Source organism: Cotesia typhae, unplaced genomic scaffold (genome assembly GCF_013202065.1).
Source record: "Cotesia typhae breed Kobodo isofemale line unplaced genomic scaffold, CoteBio_Ctyphae scaffold_152, whole genome shotgun sequence".
Taxonomy (NCBI): domain Eukaryota; kingdom Metazoa; phylum Arthropoda; class Insecta; order Hymenoptera; family Braconidae; genus Cotesia; species Cotesia typhae.
The window spans coordinates 7,781,762-7,802,208 of NW_027423776.1; the positions used below are offsets into that span (position 1 = coordinate 7,781,762).

A 20,447-nucleotide genomic window follows, 5' to 3' on the forward strand; every position below is an offset into this window, starting at 1 on the left:
ACTATGTGACTGCCGTGACTTGTGAACTATAAATAAATAAAATTTTGATTTATTAAATAATTACTTTTGTTAAATTGCACTGTACTTTCTTAAATATTGATGTTTTTAAAGATATAAGCTCATTTTTATGTTACACTCATCAAAAGCTTTAATTTGAGTACCTACATGTATTTTGATATATTTTTCATATATTTTTCATTGGGATAAAATAAAAATGAACTTTAAAAAAAAAAAAAAAAAAAAAACTTTGAATTATTGAAAAAAAATTTTTATTCAAAAGAAGTCAGATAGTTAAAAGTAAGTTACAATAAAAAATAATTAATTATTGAAATTTTGTTATTCATTTAAAGAAAATTGAGAAAAAATAATTAATTTTAGATTCTGATTAGATGATAATCATTCAAAGTTGACTCTTGATACTTGTAGGAGCTATTGCCAGAAGAATGATCAAGATGAAGAGTAGTCTCCTCGTGAACAATTCACATTTACCAATTACCAGCTGTTGTAGTACCCATGGCCCAAGCCGTGGTAACCAAGACGAAGAGGGGAAGTGTACAAAGGTGAATGGTAACCACCGTAAGCATGTGCGGGAGCTACATGAGCAGAGTAAGCTGAGTGACTCAATATCGGTGATACTACTCCGTGATTTAAAGCTGAGTAGTAAGGTGCGCTCGCGTAACCATGTCCAAGTCCTGAAAAAAATTATTTTTATACCGTTGGATTAATGTACATGTCTTCTCACACGATCTTAGATAATATATCTTATTACTTAAACGTGTTATAAATAAATCTCAATGTTACGTAAATGTAAATACTTATTAATTAATTTGTTTAAAATTTATGATTTATCTTATCAAAATATCTGATTTTTTAACAGACTTTATGATAGTAGATCAGGATTTTTGATTTATGTAAGGTTGAATCGAAGCTTTTAAACTTGTAGCTTCTAAATTAAAATTTTTGGAAGTATTATATGAAAATCGATTAAATTATAAAATTATAAGACGAATATTAAATGTATAATTTTTTTTCGTTGATTCTATATCATAATTTTAATAAATTAATTATGAATAATAATAAAAAATATTATTAAATATTTTTAAAAAAATTGAATTTTTTTTAAAGATTATGTTCTAAATGACGAACAAAAATTATCAATTTAATAGAAATCTAATTTGAAGTGATTAAAAACAATTTGAAATGATTTGAATTTTTTTGAATGAAATTTCTATTTGATTTTACTGATATATTTTTTTTCCAAAAAATACATAAAAAAAACGAACATTTAAAAAAAAAAATTGATTGTCACAATTTTAACAAATTTTCAAAAAAATTTATAAATTTTTTAGAAAATTGTGATATTTAACTTTTTTTTTTAATTGTTAAAAAAAATAAATCAAAAACATAAAAAAAAATATTTTTCAACTTTTGAAGGCAAAAAAGCTATTGAAATTTTTATTTTTTTCTTTCACGACATTTTTAATCATAAATGCGCCTTAAAAACAAGCAGAATCAAAAAAAAATAATTACCGGATTTTTCTCCAAGTTGTTTAACTAATTTACTGAAAATTGTAATTTTAAATATAAATAATTACCATGGTAACCATAAGCATGGCCTCCACCATAATGACCAGCGTATCCTGGGTATCCAAGACCAATAACTCCACGTTTTTCCTGTTTCTTCGGCTCAACAGCGTCTTCACCAAAGATAGGTGCAGCCAGAGCAAAGAGCATGATGATTACCTAAATAATTTAAAAATGAATTATTAAATTAATTTTATTACAGATTCTACAGAAATTTATAGATGCAAATCTGCTTACCAGAGTGTTCATGATGGGATTGAAATAACGATTGATTTCAAACGATGCTTACACAGATGATAGTTACTTGTAACTGATGCAGATAGTGTCTAGACACACCCCTTTTATACTAAAGTTGTCTAGTCTTTTCATGCGGGGGATAGATTATGTGACGAAATCGAGTTTGTAGTAAATACAACGATCTGAATCGTGAGAGTAACAAAATGCACATACAGACGCGGGAATTGTCAATAACACCGCTAAGATTATTGCAATGTTACAAATATACAGCACAACAATGTAATATTGATATATAAACAGTTCTAGATCATGAGCCTTTCTAAAAGAGTATTATTTTAAAAACTCATTTGCTAAAAAAAAAAAAAAAAAAAAAAAAACCTTCATTTGGAATCAATCAATTGATGATCGATTGTGTCTATCAATAGATAATGGGAAAGCAATTATATTGGGTAAGGTAAACTTATTTCTTATGATCTATAATTTAAATTTTCGATATTGTTTAAAGTGCTTTAATTATAAATTTGCTGAAACAAAAAAAAAACAAATAAATCATTATGATAAATGGTATTAAATATTTAATACGCCTTATGCAAAAATGTAATCCATACTAGACCTAGACCGGTGCAATAATTTCCTTGTACGCATCTTGAATTTCACATGTTCCCAAAAGTATATATGAACTTTCACTGTTACAAATATCATTGAACATTTACGTAATTTTATAATAATAAAATAAATATAAATGTGGACGTATGCTTGATAAAATTTGTGTTTTTTTTTTTTTATTTTTCTATTGAGTGTAACGTGTATCCAGTAAATCCTTTTAGTTTTTTATAATCTTGCGCCAGAATTATTTCCTTTTAAACACGACATATCTTTCATTCTTTGTGATTAAATTCACGACCTGTTTCAGGTAAGGGGTGAGGGACCTACACGGCGAGCCAAAGTATTTGTGACCAAACAAAACTATTATTGCAGTGTCTTGTCAATTACGACGACAGAAGTGTCATTCGATGCAAGATCCCTGGAGGCATAATTTTGCATCAAGGTAAATTTAATAATAAAAATTGAGTATGAAAAAAAAATTTACAAATTAAATTTAGCCGACGTTTTTAATTTTTTGATTTTTTTTTTTTTTTTTTTTCAATTATTCAATTATAAAAAAAAACATTTTTAAAAATTGCATGAATAATTTTTAAAATTTTCTACATGTGTAATTTTTAAAAAAAATTTTTTTGTTTTAATTTTATTGATAAATTTTTTTGTTTTAATTTTATTGACAAAAAAAATTGTAAAAAAGTTTAGATGTCGGCTAAATTAATTTTAAGAATTTTTGTAACAAATAAATTATTGCAAAAAAAATTTATAAAAAAAATTTACATTTAGAATTTTTAAAAAATTACAGATGCAATTTTTTAAAAATAATTTTTTGGAAGAAATTTATTTGTTAAAAAAAATTAAAAAATTGTCAAGTGACAGCTAACTTTAATGTCATAAAAATTCGCATAAAGATTTTAAAAAAATAAAAACTTTTTCTTTATTTGAATGAGATCAAAAAACGTCATAGTTACGTTACGCTGGAGATTTCCGAGGCCTAAGGCTACGTGATAAACGTAACAATCGCTACTCAAGACTGCTATCCATCTCAAACTGAATTATGATCTTGTTTATGTCCGAGTCACCAACTAAGATCTATGATTGTATTTATATATGTAGTAACCCATAAATGCCCCGAGCAAATCGTGAATAAATTGTTGCCGGCACTCTGATGGATACTGCTAAAAAAATAAAAAATATAATAAGTATTTATATTTCTATTATTTCTTGGGAAATATAAATATATAAATAAGATAAATAGTTCACAATAGATACTTTGATTAATGGATTTAATAAATGATTGTAATTGATTGCGATAAAGTTTCTTCTGGATATAATTTAATTGACGTTATTAAGAAAGACATATCACTTACTTAATGTTTTGCGGATTAATTATTGAAAGTCATTAGTTAGCGTTTACACAGATTCTTTCAGTTTAATCAAATAATTTCATTTACTTCAAGAACCAGTTTTAAATTCATCGAGTAACTTACATTTAAATTGGACATCGTGCGAGAAAATGAGAATTTGAAAAATTTAAGAGTTTTAAAGTAGTAGCTTAAATTAAAAATAAATTTTTGAACCAAGAAAATTATTTAGAAGAGTTTTGTTGTTTTCAATCAAAATGAAAAATTTTTGAATCAAGTAAAATTTACTTAAAAGAAGAAAAATTTTTTAGTTTAAGAATTTTTCTTCTCAAATCAAGAAGATAAAATTCTTCAAAATTATTTACTTGATTTAAGAAAACTTTTTTTTATCTGAGAAAAAATTATTGTAGGAAAAATTAAAATTAAAAATTTCCAAATGTTAGCTCAGAACAATTTTTCTTCACCCGCATCTATTTCTTCATCCTAAACAGTATAAATTACTAAAAGCTAAAAATCTTTAATGAAAAAATGTATTCTTCATTAATATTAATTGCATTATATTTTTTGTTTTCTTGTCAATTAAATACAATGGTTTTTAAAAAATTCATTTTTCATTACTTACTATTTTAATTCAAACGATATTTATCTGCAAGTTAGATATTTTTGGTGTTTATACAACTATACCTCTGGTTAAAATAAAACTCCTAGAATTTAGTGTTGCTTTATACATTTAATTTCTATTAAAATTTTATTAATATAATTTTGTACAAATTTAAATAATGGTTATTTTAAAATTTAACCACAATTTTTTGTCTTATTTTTTCAATTCAATTGAATAATAATAATAACAAAAAGTCATAGGTAGTATATTAACGAAAATAATTCAAGCATGTCAACATTACATTTTTCCAATAGCCTTCATTTTTTAACAATCTTTGTTACAATATAATATTTATATTTCTTAAACAAATTACAATTTTGTTTTTATTTATTTTTATTTTTATTTTCATTAGTATATACAATTAGATTATTTAAAATTTTTTTCTAGTATAGAGTACTCATGAAATTTGGAACCCTATTTAGAAAAAAATTCAAGTCGTGACGTAATTATCAGAAGTATAAAAGTTAATTCTTTATCTTAGAAAATTACTTACGGCTAAGTATATTGGATTAATAAAAAAAAAAAAAATATAAAGTAAAATTGAAAAAAAAATATCACTGTGGCCGTAAAAAATTTATTGCGAACATTTATGCCTAAATATTTTCAAAAATCTGTTATTTATTTATTTTTTTTGGTGATGAAATAAATTAATTAAAATTCTATACTGTGACGGTTTTTTATCATTGATATTACGTAATTTTTAATAGTAAAATTACAAAGATTATCAAAATAAGACAAGCGTTAATTTCTTTTTTTAAATGTCAAGAAATAAAAAAAACGATAGTGTTTAATTAAAGACAAATATTTTTTTTTGTATGCCGTCTAAATTTTATAAAACTTAAAACATTTTCAACTACAATTTTTTCGTAAAAACCATTTATTTTTTTTTTTTCTATCCATGTGTTTATACCTAACTCTTAATTTTTCGTTTAAAAATCTCAATTTACCAACTTTATGATAAACTATTTATCATTTAAAAAAGCTTTTTTTCTACTAAACACTATCGCTTTATTTTTATTATTAATAAAAATATTGTTAATAAACCAATTCATAAAAAAAAAATAAAATATTAAAAATCTCGATCATTAGTGATTGGTCATTAAACTGAAATACTGGATTTAAAATGAATATTTATCAAATAAAAAATACAATAAAATTACATGTACCTACAATTGACTTGTATATACAAAAAATCCACTAGATAAATTCAATTATAAAACTATATAACCATCCTCTTCAACAATCTACTTGTTTTACATTTTTTACAAATCCCGCAATCATAATTAATAGTAAAACAAAATTACTTTATCAAAATAAATCAATTAAAAAAAAATTTATTAATTTGCACTTCAATAGTGCCTTTATTGACGTTGTCACACGTCAATTTGAATATCACTATCATCAGCTTCACTTTCTGTACTAACTATCGCATCTTCACCAACAAGTAAAGCTGCAGGAAGGTTTTGTGGTACATTATCAATGTCTAATCGTGGTGTTGAATAAACATTTAGTACTTGAATGGTTGTTGGTGATGTTGATAAACATTGTTGTACTGAACTAAGTGTATCAGAACTTAAACTATCACAATCAAGTGGACTCGAGAGCTGTAACTGTAAATTGTGTAGCTCTGGTATATGTGGCCTGATCTAAAATATCAAATAATATTAATTATTTAACAATTAATTCTATTAAATAAATAAAAATTAAAAAAAAATAATAAAATTACTTTCAAACCATCAGCAGTATGAGGGTTTCTACATCCTCGACATCTACATTCAATACACGGCTTACTTTCAACATAACAAGGACATCTTTGACCACAACACGTTAATTTTCCTGGTATTGCCGTAGCATTTCCACACCTACATCCTTTTCTTTTGCTTCTTGTTGAGTTAGATCTTGGTTTTTTGAAGCTTGTTGATGACTGCAATAAATTATTCCATAATTTATTAAATGAGCAATTATTATTTATTAATTTATGAAAATCTATACATATATAAGAGATTTTTAGGTATGTAGTGACTCATCACGATATCTCTGGAACTATAAGGAGTAGAGACTTCAAATTTGGTAGGAATATTACTTTTGCTACGGGGTTGGATGTTAAGAATGAAAATTTCAAATTTCCAAGCTCTAGCTCCCATAGGATCCAAATAATATAGTGATTGCAAATTGAAAGTTACAATGAATATTAGCTAGAATTATCACATGGATAAAAAGGTACAAGCCAATCCGATGGAATTTAAAATCTGAGCAAGTTAAGACAATACTCCAATTAAATTTAAGTCTAGATTTAAAAATACAATTCGGGTAACAGCTAGTTATTAATATAGAAGATGAAGATGATGATTTTAGAGAAGCAAGAGTATGATTAGATGTTATTATTAATGTTCGGGCAGTTTTTTTTGTAATCGAAATGACAATCATTAATTGAAGAAAAAAAAAAAGATATTGCATGACATGATATGACAAGTTTGTAAGAAAAATTACTTTGCTGCCCTTTGACGATTTTTTTGGAGAACAAGTTCCGTATGAAAGTTGTGAAGATGGAATGCATTTTACCCCTCCTACAGTTCCTCTCGACGGATTATCAGTATCCTGTTGGCTGAGATCAGTGTCTTCAACAGAAGTGGCAGCTTTGCGTTTTATTGTTATTTTATTACCCGAGCCTGCATACATCACAGAGTATATTGATGATCCATTTGAGACAGTTCTTATTGTTGGAGATTCTATAAAAAATAAATAATAAATAATTGGAAATGAATTGACAAATAAATAAATAAATTAATTAATTAATTAAAAAAAAAACACCAAAGCCAATAAAATTAAATAAATTACCAGGTACAGATGTTGCCAATGGGTCAACGGTTGGCTGTAATGTGTTAGCTTGTGTTTGTGTTGACGTTGTACTAGTGTAAACACAAGGCAATATACTGTAAGCAGATTTAGATAAACCAGCATTGCTTTTAAATTCATCTTTAAAACCTGTGCCTTCTTGAATGAGTTCAATAAGACTGGTGGCACCAACCACAGCAGCACTATTGCTCGAAGCATTTGAAGACACAGTAATGATAAGACTACGGTAAATATTAGTACTTGTGAGATATTCACACAACTTTTTGTAACACTGTAATAATATTCGTAGTTGTACATTTTCAATATATTTGTCGTAATCCTTGCACCAGCCACAGGATGGTTTTAATTTTTTACGGCCACCACGACAACCTCTACACACATGATGTTGACAATTTGTTTCCGTTGGTGTATGAGGTTCTATCAAAAGATTCGAGCATACAGTACAGCTCAGACTTTGCCTTAAATATGGTACTAATCTGTATAAATCTGTCCATGAATTTGAATCTTCAGCGTCGGCTTGCAATACAAGCCGACATGTTGATACATATAAACTCGTTGCATTCATTATTTTGTTTTATTTTATCCTATACATTCACTTACACACAATTTAATAATTAACTATTATCGATCAACAATCCATCTATTATAAATAAATATTATTTTTTGGACTACCTTAAATAATTAGGTATATTCATTTTATTAATTATTCTATGCATTACCGAATGGTATAACCATTTTTTTGCACAAACAAAACAGTCGCCATTGTTAAAATTATTTTAACACTAGGCACTAGATCAACATTTTTTTTTATACCGCTAGTACTTTTTGTTTGTTATAAAGTTTTTTGGAGAGCAGATAGACAATCAAAGTTATTTAAAAATTCCTATTAACTTTTTTTAAAATAAATATTACGGTGTAATTATTGTTGCATAAAAATTTAACTTTGTAAATAATTACGGGTTTTCATTGTTTTCTATTTTTAATCTAATTTATTGAGAAAAAATTATTGAATAGAAGCAGTGTTGACAACTGCATTGAAGTTGGCACTGTTATTTTATAACACTGAATTTGACAGACATTAAAAAATTTTTTTAATAATTTTATAGCAATTAAATTATTAAAAAAAAATTTAATTAAAAAGTTTTACATGTGAAAATTAATAAAAATTACAAGTGAAAATTTTTAAAAGCACTTTTTTATTGTAATTAATTTGTTAAAAAAATTTTTTAAATTGACAGCTGACCGCTAACTTCAGTACGTTATTTTTTGTTTGGTTACCTAAATTGAATCAAGATCTGAAATTTAAAAATAAATTTTTAGTTTTTATAGAAAGGGGTGTAAAATTAAAAAAAAATTAAATTAATTTGTTTTCTCAATATTTAATTGCTTAATTTATAATTAACAAAAATCAAATGCTAAATTCTAATAAAAATTTTTTATTTTTGAAAAAGTGCGCCAACTTCCGAGTGATGTTTGAATTTTTTAAGTTTGTGTGTTTTGACAGCACTGACTACCCAAAAGTGGTTAACTTCACGGATAATTGAAATACAATAAAGAGCAGTAGAAAAAAAAATCTTGAAAGTGTGTCTTCAAGTGGCTCAGTGAAAATATAAAGATTTTTTGGTAAAATTAAATTTTTTAATCATCAGATGTGTTCACCAACGGTTGCTTAAACTTAACGACGCAAAAGTTTTTTAAGTACTGATTTTTTTAGCCCTAATGTATACATATATCCGTCTTAATTTTTATAATAATTAGTTTTACAATTATTATTTTATTATGATACTCGTATTGTAGGTTAGCTTTTTAGATATATCAAGAATGGCGGAAAAAGCAATAATGAAGGTAAATATTTTACTCCATTTAATTACAAAAATTAAGAACTTATTGCCCTAGAGATTAAATTTCTTATCAAATTAAATTAACTATAAAAATTTTTGAGTTTTTTTTTTATTTTAAAATTTATATTACTACAACAATAAATTAAAAAAATTTGCATGCTTTTTTTCATTTTTTTTACATACAATTTGTTTAGTATTTTTATAATAATTTCTGTTAATTTGTAAACAGCAAATTAACGAGCAAAAGCTGAAGGCTTTCTCCATTGGCACGATGGGAAAACGACCGCAGAGTAAAAAAGAATTAGAGGAGCAGAAAAAAAAAAAAAGAACAAGAGCAAGCAGCAGCTCAAGTAAATATTTTTTTTTTTTTTTTTTTAAATATATTAATAAGCAAAAAAACTACACTGTTTTTTTATTACATCTATTGTCAACAGCTGATAGTTATTAATGTATTTATAATTCTAATTAAAATGATTTACTGTATTTAATTAATTTCCAATTTAAAGGCTTTCGAAGAGTTCGTAGCAACATTTCAAGAAACTCCAAATAAAACAACTAGTAAAGTATGGATAAAAGCCGGCACTTATGATGCTGGAAAAAGGCAAGAAGATACTAAAGACAAAGGAAAATTGTATAAACCACAATCGAAAATATCTGAATTAGTTGATAGTCGCTCGTCAGCTGAGCAAGCGCAGGAGTATGCTAAATTACTTGGTTCCAACGAGCGTAAATTAGATAGGCTTGGGAAAAAAAAGAAAGAAGGTGAAAAGAAGAAAAGTAATCTAGAGACATTTAAAGAAGAATTAAAAATGATTCAAGAAGAAAGAGAAGAGAGGCATAAGTATAAAGGCGTTGTTAAAAATGTTGTTATGTCTCAAGCTTCTGACGATCCAATGCTGGCTGCTTTAAAGTCAGTTGAGGGTATGATATTGCTTACATAAATATTAATATTATTATTTTTATTTTATTTTTCACTATCAAAAAAAGCATTTTAATTTTTTTTAAATTAGGCACTAGTCCTAATTTTTGTGATTCACGAAAAGCTCTACGCAATTATTTCGATGATCCTCACTTTTTATCTATGATTTACGAGGGTAATCCATTTAATCCTTTATCCTTTTTCATTACCCTTTTCTGAAAGCTCTAAATTAAGTAATATTCATTTTTAATTATCTTAAAATACTATTTTTAGATGGTTCTTTTGACAACGGTGATCCTAATACGACTAATTTATATTTGGGTAATTTAAACCCTAAAGTAAGTATCATTAATTAAATTTTTTGAGTATGAAATTAAATTTTTTCATTTAATCTTTATCGATGTTAATTATTTTACTAGATCACAGAACAACAATTGATGGAAATATTTGGTAAATTTGGTCCTTTAGCAAGTATAAAAATAATGTGGCCAAGAAGTGATGAGGAAAAGGCTAGACAACGGAACTGTGGATTTGTTGCATTTATGAGTCGTAAGGATGGTGAAAGAGCGTTAAAAAACTTGAATGGTAAATTATCACATATTTATTTTATTTTATTTATCTGGTAAGGAATTCTATCTAGATGGATTAATTTATTTAAAAAATAATAAATTGAATAGGTCGTGATATAATGCAGTACGAAATGAAGTTAGGTTGGGGAAAAAGTGTACCAATACCACCACATCCAATTTACATTCCGCCAGCATTGATGGAGATAACGCAGCCACCACCACCCTCTGGCTTACCGTTCAACGCACAACCTCATCGTCGTGACAGACACAAGGTATCCCAGTCAAAGCACTCCCAGCGCGTAATTAATAAAACGCTCAATCACTTCTTCAATCGAATTTCGTTTTATTACTACTTGATATTTTACCCCTTATATATTACTTAGATTTATAAAACATTTTTTTTTTTTTTTTAATTTAACATCAAATACCTTAAGTGTCTATGAAAGTTGATTATCATTATTTAATCAACATCAAGACGTTAAAATGTCTTTATTTGTTTAGCCATTGATGAATTGTTAGGATTTTGGAAAAAAAAAACGCGACAATTGTTTGTAAATTTATTAATTTAGCATAGTTACCAGCGATCTTTTTATGGAATTTTTTTTTTTAATTTGTGTTTTTTTAGTGCATCATATTGCACTAAAAATAATTTTTTACATTTAAATTACTTTATAATAAGCCATCATTAACGAATTTTTTTTTTTTTTTTTTTTTTTTATTTCGTTTTTATTTTTTTTTATTATTTTTTTTTTTTTTTTTTTTTTCATTTTTCATGTAAAATTTTTGAACCGTATAACCATGTTTTTGAAACGTAATCTCAGATACCACGTATCCGCAACCTCCAGAGCGCGGACCCCCAGGAGAAGGAAAACTTCGAAAAGGTAAAATTAATTTACTTCTGTTAGAAAAAAATATAAGCAAAAAAAAATTGATTAGTCAATCAAATAAACCAAAGAAACAGAGCAAAAGCGCATAAAAAAAGTCTTAACTTTTTTTTCATTATTAACTACACCGTGAGCTCATCAAAGGTCAATAAATAGAATTAAATTGCTTATTTTAATTATTTGGATGAAGTGAAGAGATGTTAATTAAAAAGTCAATAAAAGTAGTAATTGATACAAATTACGTATACAATTTCCATCAATTTAAGACTATTAGAGTCTGAATAATAAATCGGTAAGTGTGAGACTGATGTGCTGAAAAAAAAAAATGAATAAATAAATGAATATAAAAAAGTAACTAGTAGTAAAAGATACATTAAAGTGGCAAGGAAGATGTTAAAACCTTGACTATTGTTTAAATGTCAAATGACAAATCTAATCTACGTTTACAAATTGTGTTATTGTAATGACTTCTTGTTGGCGTACGTTCTTCGGGGCACGAAATTTGGCATACGAATTGGGCTGGCACATCACCAACCCCATACTGAATACTGTGTCTATCAACTATTCAAAATCTGTCTGTCACACTCTGTTGCATACTGTGATCTTGGACCTTGACAGACTTTGCAGAATGCCGTTGTCAAAGTGGTTATTCCAACGGAAAGGTATTTGTTGATTTTTTTAGTTATGTATTGTCACACTATTGTAAGTATTAAACGCAGTATTATACTTTCCATCAACACGTGTCCACTGGATGGAGATTGACGTGTGAAGGAATTTTATATTTTTAAAAAACGAATAATTAATACTTAGAAAAAAAAAAAAAAAAAAAAAAAAACACCGTTTTTTCTGCAAGTTTTATGAGCCCATCTTTCAATTTTCATTGTGCGTTATAGGAACTTAGTCATGTTGATACATAGAATGGTGGAATTTGTTATTCGCGAAGGTCCTATGTTCGAGGCTATGATTATGAATCGTGAATTGAATAACCCCATGTTTAGGTAAATATATTTATTTTTTTTTTTTACTGATAAAATAATTTTTAGCATTAAATTAATGAATTTTTATTAATAAAATTATCAATTATTTTTTGCAGATTTTTATTTGAAAATTACTCACCAGCACACACATATTATCGATGGAAATTATATTCAATATTACAAGGAGACGGACAAAAAGAATGGCGTACGGATGATTTTCGAATGTTTAAAAGGGGTAGTGTGTGGAGACCACCGCCTATGAATCCTTGGACTCAAGGGATGCCTGAAGAGTTAGTTGAAATTGAAGAAAGACAAGAACCAAGAAGAGGCAGTCTATCTAATAGGTAAAAAAATAACATAATAATAAAATACATGCTCATAATTAATGCACAAAATTAATAAATGAAAATAATTTTTTGAATTAGCCAACGTGATAGATTGGAAGATTTGCTCAGAAATATTTCTCCAGAACGTTTAAAAGTCGCAGAAGTAATGGTATTTTGTATCGAACATGCTGAAGCAGCTGAAGAAATATGTGACTGTATTTATGAGTCATTATCTATATTACAAACACCAGCTAATAAAAAAATTGCCAGATTATACCTCATCTCTGACATTTTGCATAATTGTGGTGTTAAAATAACAAACGCTACAATTTATAGAAAAGCGTAAGTCTTTATTTGTATTATGTTAAAAATATTATTAGTAAAATTATAATTATAATTCATGTCAATAAGTTATTATATACTTATTTTATTCATAGATTCGAAGCACGTCTATTAGACATATTTACCGAAGTTCATCAAGCGTACACACATTTTGAAAGTAGATTAAAAGCAGAAGGTTTTAAAATTCGTGTAATGCGGGTATTTAAAGCTTGGGAAGATTGGGCAGTTTATCCACGAGAATTTTTGCTTAAGCTACAAAATACTTTCCTCGGCCTTGCAATTAATACTGAGCCAGAGCCCATTAATGATGAGGATATCGACGGTGCTCCATTATCAGATGTTGACGGAGATACTGGTGAAGATTTGGATGGCATACCTCTCGACGGTGCAGCACTTTTGAAAGGAGCTATGAAACTTGGGCTTACTCCTCAACCTAGTAGTAATTATGATGACATTGACGGTGTTCCAAGTAATTATAAAGATTTTTTTTTTATTTCAAATTCATGTTATAAAAATTTATTTAATTTATCATTTATCTGTCTCATTGTAGTGGATGACGATATAGATGGTATTCCAATGGAGGATAGTCGTACACAGACTAAGAAAATGAATGATAAAAAACCTATAATGCCCGCGGGTTTTGTACCTTCACGATGGGAAACTGTCGACCCTGATCAAGTTGAAGCACAAGCTATGACTACGAGTAAATGGGAAGAATTAGAACAAAATGAGGACTCTAATTCACAAGATGCCAGTATGGATTCTAGGTAATATATAGTATTAAGAGAATAAGAAGAATTTTTAAAAACGTCAATAATTAAAAAATGACCTTGTATCTTGTTAACTATTGTTAACTATTTTATATATTTATACATGCAAAATATATGAAAAATTGATGTGGGTACTCAAATGAAAGCTCTTGATGAGTGTAACACCGGAATGAGCTTATATTTTTAAAAATGTCAATATTTAAGAAAGTATAGTGCGATTTAACTAAAGTTACTATAAAAAAATCAAATAATTAATTAATTAATATTTTACTTCTAGCAGTCGAGATTACAATGAAGAAAGACGTACTAGACTACGTGAAATAGAAGTTAAAATAATGCAATACCAAGATGAATTGGAAAACGGTAGGAGAACACTAAAGTCAGGAATGACTATTCAATCTCAAGTAGAACATTATCGTAAAAAACTTATCAGAAAGGTAATCAATCAGTTATTTATTTTTTTTTTTTTATTTATTTTAAACGATAACTTCAATGAATCTGTTGCAGAGTGAGAAAGAATCGAAAGAAATAAAAAACGATGAAAGAGACGCTGATAGACGAAGAGAAAGACGACGTAGTACATCAACCGACTCACCAGTTCATTATAGAGACAGACGAAGAACTTCACCTAGTCCTCCTCCAAAAAGTAGTAATCGCTATAGGTAATAAAATATTTTAATCTAATATTGTATTGTATAGTATTATTCAACTTTTCATCATAAAATTAATTTTTAATTTAAAAATAAAATAGATCACGTAGTAGATCACCGAGAAGTAAACGAAGATCACGATCGCCTTATAAAAAGCGTGCTCTTTTAACTCCATCACCCCCGCGAATACGTACAACCCCATCTCCAGTATTTTCAAGTTCACGATCATCACGGAGATCATCACCTGTTAGTGAAAGAAGTGAACGTAAAAAACGTGTACGTTCTCCTTCAATATCACCACCACCTCCGCCAAGAAGTTCTGTTAAGCATAGACTTAGCAGTCCACCTTCGCCATCGCCCAGAAAACACAGACATAAGCATAAATATTAAATGGTATCTTAATCGGATGTTATTGTTTTCTATATCTATCTTATTAATTCTACGACACTTTTAATTATTTTATTTCATATTGTCAAAATTATGGAAACAATTTAATTTGTATTTTTTATTGTTTTTATACAATATGTAAAAAGAAATTTAAGATTTTACTCAAAAAAAAAATTTATGATAATTATCATAATAGTAATAGAAATAATAATTATAATTATTGTATAGAATCATCAGTTAATAGTCACTAAAGTCATTCACGTTTCATTTATATTTAATAATGTATAAGCTTGCATAGAGAAGAAATTGTTGATCAATAAAACGATAGGTCCCGGCGAATTATTCTGTAAATATTGAAAATGAATTGATAACTACGGTAAAATTTTTCATCCTTATCTAAATCAAATAATTTAATTATTATATAAAAATTAATGCTATAAATAATTTTTTTTTATATGAATCATTAATCATTGTATAATAACGTAATTAAAATAAATGACCTCATTAATTACACTTTTATGTTGACAGATATTTATTTATTAAAATATATTTATTTATAATACAAATAATTTTCATCAACAACAAAAGAAAAACTTTCCTCTTATGAAAATAATCATTATACAAGATAAAAACTATTTAAATTTAATTATTTTATTTATATACTGAGCAGTATATGAGCATTTAATTCAAAATATTTTGTTATTATTTTAAAAAAATAAAATCAAGCGATTTTCGTTAGAAATATCTATTAGATATTTACTAAAAGCAATTTATCTAAAAAAAATTGTTTTATTTAAGAAAAATGTATTTTTATAAATCTAAAAGTTCTTTAAATACTTGAAAATTAATTATAAAATATTATGATAACATCAATTATCCAAATCCTGTAAAAGAAAAAAAGTAACAAATAATTATTCAATATTCAATTCAATCAGTTTTGTGGCAAAGAAATGCTCATTTTGTTAAAATACTTACCTTCGTTAACCAATGCTCAATTTCATCTTGAACATTAACATTTTCATAGTCTTCAGAATCAGCAGCTTGTCGACCGCCTCGAAGTGGTGGATTAACTAGACGTCCTCTCGCTGATTCTTTTTCTTTTGAATTTTTATCTTCATTAGCGGAACTTTGTGTCTTTGGAACATTAATACCTGCTAATAGAAATAATAAATAAAATAACTTTTTTATTTCAAATAATAAAAAATAACAAGAAAAATATAAACTATTAAAAATGATCCTCCGTGCTCTTAAATAGATAATGTATAAAAAACTTAAAACTAACATCAATTATATATCACAAAAAATTTCATATAAAAATTAATTATTTACGTTTCCAATCTGCTTCATCTTCATATTCTTCCTCTTCATCTTCAACTTCTTCATCCTCCTCTTCATCTTCTTCATCCTCCTCCTCCTCCTCCTCTTCTTCTTCTTCTTCGCTCGGACTCGGTGTTGGAAGCTTACCATACTTAGCTTCTAATTTAGCAACCAAATCTGTATCATCGACGTCTTCAACTTCTTCCTCATCCTCTAAATCTTCTTCATCCTCCAAGTCTTCTTCAGGCTCTAAGTCATCATCCATGTAATCTGACTCGAGTTCAGTACCCGAAAGTCGTTCACTTTCAGATGTATGCATTTCCTGTTCTTTTGTTGTTCTTAATAAATTCGTTTCTTCATCTATTACAATTAAGATATTTATAAAAATTAATTAAATAAATAATTTAATTCTCTACACAGAAAGGACAAGATGACACTGGATATCATCCCAGATTATACTGAGTAAAAATTTTTTTTAGATAGTATCCAGTATAACCCAGATTATAATGAGTATAATCCAGATTATAATGAGTATAATCCAGATTATAATGAGTATAATCTAGATTTTTCTAGCTACTATCTGAAATTTTTTTTCACCACAGATATCACTGAGTATAATTTGGGAAGATATCCAGTGTCATTTTGTTCTGTCTGTGTATATTAATGTATTACCTTTAGAACTTAATGGTTTGTTAACCCTTTTAATATCTTCTTGCAAATTTCTGTATTTAGATTTTACATCTTGATAAGATTTTGTTTGTCGATGTTGCTGACTGGAATCTTGTGTAAACTTTTTTGAACTAGTAGGTGGTACAGTAATATTTCTTCTCTTTATATCAGTTGTTTCTTCAGAATTGGGAGCGTCAACTATTAAAATATATTAATTAAATTTATCGCTTAATTTTAATTAAATTGTAAGAAATATTTACAAGATTTGATGGATGGAAAAAATTACATTGAATTACGGAATATTTTGTTGAGTACTTACGTTTTTTGTTAGTTGATGATCAATGATCACATAAAACATGCTAACATGTATATATTATTCACTCAAGCATTTTAAATAATTATAATAATGAAAGAACAAAATATGATAGTTCTATAAAAAAAATTACCAACTTAGATCATAAAAAATTGTGAATATATGTATTAATTAATTTGATGGTATTTGTTAATAAATTTCTCAAAAAATAAACAAAAAAAAACATGTAAAATAATTTTAAAACTGATAAAAATTAAATTACCATTTTTCCACCTTCTAATCAGTACAATATGAGCGGCAATGACAAGAGCAACACCAACTCCAAATTTCACTGGCACTGCAATCACGACATTATATTTTCCGCAATTTATTTATCTTATTAATAGCATTCATTTTAAAAATAATTTTATTTATTCAGTTTTTAAATTAATCATCAGTAATGTTTAAAATTTTTTCTACTTTATTTATAACAATGCGTTGATTCGTAACAAAATAGTTTTCAAATTAAATATCGACTGGAGCATGGAGGATTTTTTTTTTAATAATTTTCAAAGATAAATTCTATCCAAGTTAAAAAAATTGAAAATATTTATACAAATCATCATTAATTTTTTTAAATAAATAAATTCGTCAAATAAGAATAAAATAAAATTTTAATTTACTTAATTAAATTCATATCTTGGCTAAAAACTATTCTAGTCTCATTTTAGAATTATATTTTTTTTTTAAATAACAATATCTCAGTATATTATCGAATATTTCTTTGCAAGTATTGAAGTAGGTTTTATATATTCTCATCAGTAATTTTAGAGTAATTAAAAAACTATTTCTTCATATTGAAATTAAAAAATGTGGATAAAAATCAAAAAACAGAACAATTTTTTTTTATAACTTGGATAAAAAATTTTTTTATATAAATTATGTAGTTACCTACCATTCGTTTCATCTACTAGCTCATCTTTATCCGTGGGAACCTCAATACCTTCTACTTTTTCCATCTATTAACAATATGAAAGACAAAATATTAAAAATGATTAAATTTATGGCGATATTAATTAAATTAAAATACAATAAAAACTTGAATTACTTTTTCAAAATCGCCTCTATCATCAGTTCCAGGCATTCCTGTGAATTCATAACTGTCTTCATCTTCCTTAGAAGACTGTCGTGTATCTTCTTTACTATTATTTACTTCAGGTTCTGTATTATCATCATCATCATCACCTTCATTTCCCTCAGCAGATTCATTATCATCAGCTTCATCAAGATTTTCATAAACACCATTATCATCATCTTCAAAACCTTCATTTTCATCATTTTCAGCTTTTGATTCATCTTCTTCATTATTATCATCTTCTTCTTCTTCTTCTTCTTCTTCTTCTTCATCCTCGTCTTCATCATCTTCAATATCTTCAGAATTTTCTTCTTCATCATCATCTTGAATATTTATTGCTTCCAATTCATCAATTTCTTCTTCTTCTTCTTCTTCTTCATCATCATCATCATCTTCTTCTTCTTCTTCTTCTTCTTCATCATCTTCTAAATCTTCCAACCCAATCCCTTCATCTTCATCATCTTCATCAGGATCTTCTTCATGACTTTCTTTATCATGTTCTTCATCATCATCATGCTCTTCTTCATCATCTTCTTCACCATGATCATCTTCATCATGCTCATCGTCTTCTTTACTAATTTCTTCGTGATGTTTTTCATCATCATGATTGGGAAGAATATCATCTACCCAGCCTTCAAAAATCATAGCCCACTTCGAACTAGATAGTGTTGTATCCACTGCAAAAAAAAATTCCATTAATTACAATTAAATTAATAAAAATTAATTAAGATAAATAAAATAAAAGTGATGATTTACCGTCAGTTGTGCCTCGATGCTCTAAAATAATTACACCAACAAGACCAATTAGCGCTGTAAATAAGGTAAAAAATATAATTTTTGCACACCAATGACCTCCTGTTGTTCCTTCTTTATATACATGTATCGTAACGTTATCCATCACATGTTCAGCTGGATTAACTAATTGTGGTGGCGGAGTTCCAGATTCTGAGTCTAAGTTCAAAACAAAAAAAAAATATTTATATTATATTATTGAAAATAAAATTAAAAATAATATCATTTTTAAATATTGAAAAAAAAAAAAAAAAAAATCATACCAACGAGAATTTGTATCCTTTGAATATGGTACTCGTTCTCAACTAAAAAATTCACGAATTTATTGAAATTTTCGTTATCTTTTATTTATTAGTAAATCTCTTCAGTACTTTCTTACAATTTATAAAGATAAATGCTTTTGAAGAGGTTCATACAAATTATTCTATTTTTACAGCTCTAAGGTTTAAGTCTGACAAAGTATATAAATGCACTATTTTTTCTATTCTTAACTCCGCTTTCATTAACAAAAGTAAATCTTATTAACCCTGGTAATAACAAAAATTTCGAATTAAAATATTCTCATTTAAATAATGATATAATTTATATAAATTTTGTACAAGTTTCTCAAAAAAAAGAAGAAATTTAATTTTTAAAATAGCTTAAAAAAATATTATAAATGAAAAATATAGTTGACTTAATGATAACAAGTGTCGAAACATTAATTAATAAGAAAAAAATTAATTTAGTACGAAAAACTATTTTTTCTATTTTCTGTAAAAGATAAAAAAAAAAAAAAAAAACATACAGTTATTGCTAAAAATATCTTACCACAGCGAGAACGTGTTACGAAAGATTATCATTTACTTGCCTCTTTTACGTCTTTTCTCTTTACGTTTTCTTGGTTGAACATCACCAGACATTATTAAATAATTTATTTATAATATAAAAAGTAAATTATTAATTAACTAAACGTAATAATAAAATCTCTACACTTACAATAAAAATAAAAACTTAAATAATTTATTTAATTAATTATAAAAACACACAGAAAATTTAAAGAAGAAATTTGATTTTACGACTGCTCAACATGCTGAAGAACTATGTGTAAAGCAGTGCAACCTATTCCAAATTTGAAATCCCTACTGATTTCTAGTGTCACTAGTAAATTTAAATATTATTAAACTACATACATTGGTATTTATATATGTATACATCTAGACATTTATTTTACAAATTAATACAATGAAGGTAATATAAAAAAACATAAATTATTAAACAATATTTTACAAGAAA

General features: G+C 26.5%; 4 protein-coding genes and 1 long non-coding RNA gene across 8 annotated transcripts; 2 read left to right on the forward strand and 3 right to left on the reverse strand.

Annotated features, from left to right (window-relative positions):
* Nucleotides 1-246: 246 nt before the first annotated feature.
* On the reverse strand, nt 247-1,879 carry LOC141536598 (uncharacterized). The gene is made up of 3 exons (XM_074257235.1): nt 1,822-1,879; nt 1,596-1,743; nt 247-692 (listed from the first exon to the last, which is right to left on the reverse strand). Exons 1-3 carry the CDS (start codon nt 1,831-1,833, stop codon nt 493-495), a joined length of 360 nt encoding a protein of 119 aa, XP_074113336.1. The 5' UTR covers nt 1,834-1,879; the 3' UTR covers nt 247-492.
* Nucleotides 1,600-4,238, forward strand: LOC141536604 (uncharacterized). Its single transcript, XR_012480755.1, has 4 exons — nt 1,600-1,712; nt 1,787-2,270; nt 2,735-2,869; nt 3,372-4,238. It is a non-coding gene; the product is annotated as an uncharacterized LOC141536604 (long non-coding RNA).
* Nucleotides 4,239-4,318: 80 nt separating this feature from the next.
* On the reverse strand, nt 4,319-8,200 carry Msl-2 (male-specific lethal 2). Of its 2 annotated transcripts, none has more exons than XM_074257230.1 (4): nt 7,285-8,200; nt 7,009-7,175; nt 6,173-6,370; nt 4,319-6,092 (listed from the first exon to the last, which is right to left on the reverse strand). In XM_074257230.1, the coding sequence occupies exons 1-4, from the start codon at nt 7,865-7,867 to the stop codon at nt 5,820-5,822; spliced, it is 1,221 nt and encodes a 406-aa protein (XP_074113331.1). In that variant the 5' UTR covers nt 7,868-8,200; the 3' UTR covers nt 4,319-5,819. The 2 variants fall into 2 exon arrangements, with proteins under 2 accessions (XP_074113331.1, XP_074113330.1); XM_074257229.1 differs by having other exon boundaries at nt 6,937-7,175; nt 7,285-8,196.
* Nucleotides 8,201-8,869: 669 nt separating this feature from the next.
* On the forward strand, nt 8,870-15,480 carry LOC141536588 (U2 snRNP-associated SURP motif-containing protein). The gene is given in 17 exon segments (XM_074257222.1): nt 8,870-9,147; nt 9,373-9,456; nt 9,458-9,493; nt 9,650-10,064; nt 10,336-10,400; nt 10,482-10,647; nt 10,740-10,903; nt 11,453-11,512; nt 12,134-12,177; nt 12,409-12,513; nt 12,609-12,836; nt 12,918-13,160; nt 13,256-13,629; nt 13,711-13,927; nt 14,208-14,367; nt 14,438-14,592; nt 14,682-15,480. Coding segments are annotated over 17 exon segments (2,829 nt in total). The 5' UTR covers nt 8,870-9,123; the 3' UTR covers nt 14,971-15,480.
* An 88-nt stretch (nt 15,481-15,568) lies between these two features.
* Nucleotides 15,569-20,289, reverse strand: LOC141536592 (uncharacterized). 3 transcript variants are annotated; one of them, XM_074257227.1, is made up of 10 exons: nt 20,023-20,289; nt 19,436-19,477; nt 19,137-19,331; nt 18,354-19,057; nt 18,201-18,264; nt 17,529-17,603; nt 16,957-17,151; nt 16,297-16,644; nt 15,943-16,118; nt 15,569-15,851 (listed from the first exon to the last, which is right to left on the reverse strand). In XM_074257227.1, the coding sequence occupies exons 1-10, from the start codon at nt 20,072-20,074 to the stop codon at nt 15,837-15,839; spliced, it is 1,866 nt and encodes a 621-aa protein (XP_074113328.1). In that variant the 5' UTR covers nt 20,075-20,289; the 3' UTR covers nt 15,569-15,836. The 3 variants fall into 3 exon arrangements, with proteins under 3 accessions (XP_074113328.1, XP_074113326.1, XP_074113329.1); XM_074257225.1 differs by having other exon boundaries at nt 15,943-16,121; XM_074257228.1 differs by lacking the exon at nt 19,436-19,477 and having other exon boundaries at nt 15,943-16,121.
* Nucleotides 20,290-20,447: the final 158 nt, after the last annotated feature.

Excerpts from the sequence above, each read along its gene's own strand:
- LOC141536598 (XM_074257235.1), bottom strand. Across the intron at positions 693-1,595 it reads CCATGCTTATGGTTACCATG|GACTTGGACATGGTTACGCG; the intron begins GTAATTATTTAT and ends AATTTTTTTCAG.
- Msl-2 (XM_074257229.1), bottom strand. The coding sequence starts at position 7,867 with ATGAATGCAACGAGTTTATATGTATCAACATGTCGGCTTGTATTGCAA. Across the intron at positions 6,371-6,936 it reads AATCGTCAAAGGGCAGCAAA|TCATCAACAAGCTTCAAAAA; the intron begins GTAATTTTTCTT and ends AATTTATTGCAG. Across the intron at positions 6,093-6,172 it reads ATACTGCTGATGGTTTGAAA|ATCAGGCCACATATACCAGA; the intron begins GTAATTTTATTA and ends TTGATATTTTAG.
- LOC141536592 (XM_074257225.1), bottom strand. The coding sequence starts at position 20,074 with ATGTCTGGTGATGTTCAACCAAGAAAACGTAAAGAGAAAAGACGTAAA. Across the intron at positions 19,332-19,435 it reads AAGGATACAAATTCTCGTTG|ACTCAGAATCTGGAACTCCG; the intron begins GTATGATTTTTT and ends TTTTGAACTTAG. Across the intron at positions 16,122-16,296 it reads AGATGAAGCAGATTGGAAAC|CAGGTATTAATGTTCCAAAG; the intron begins GTAAATAATTAA and ends TATTTCTATTAG.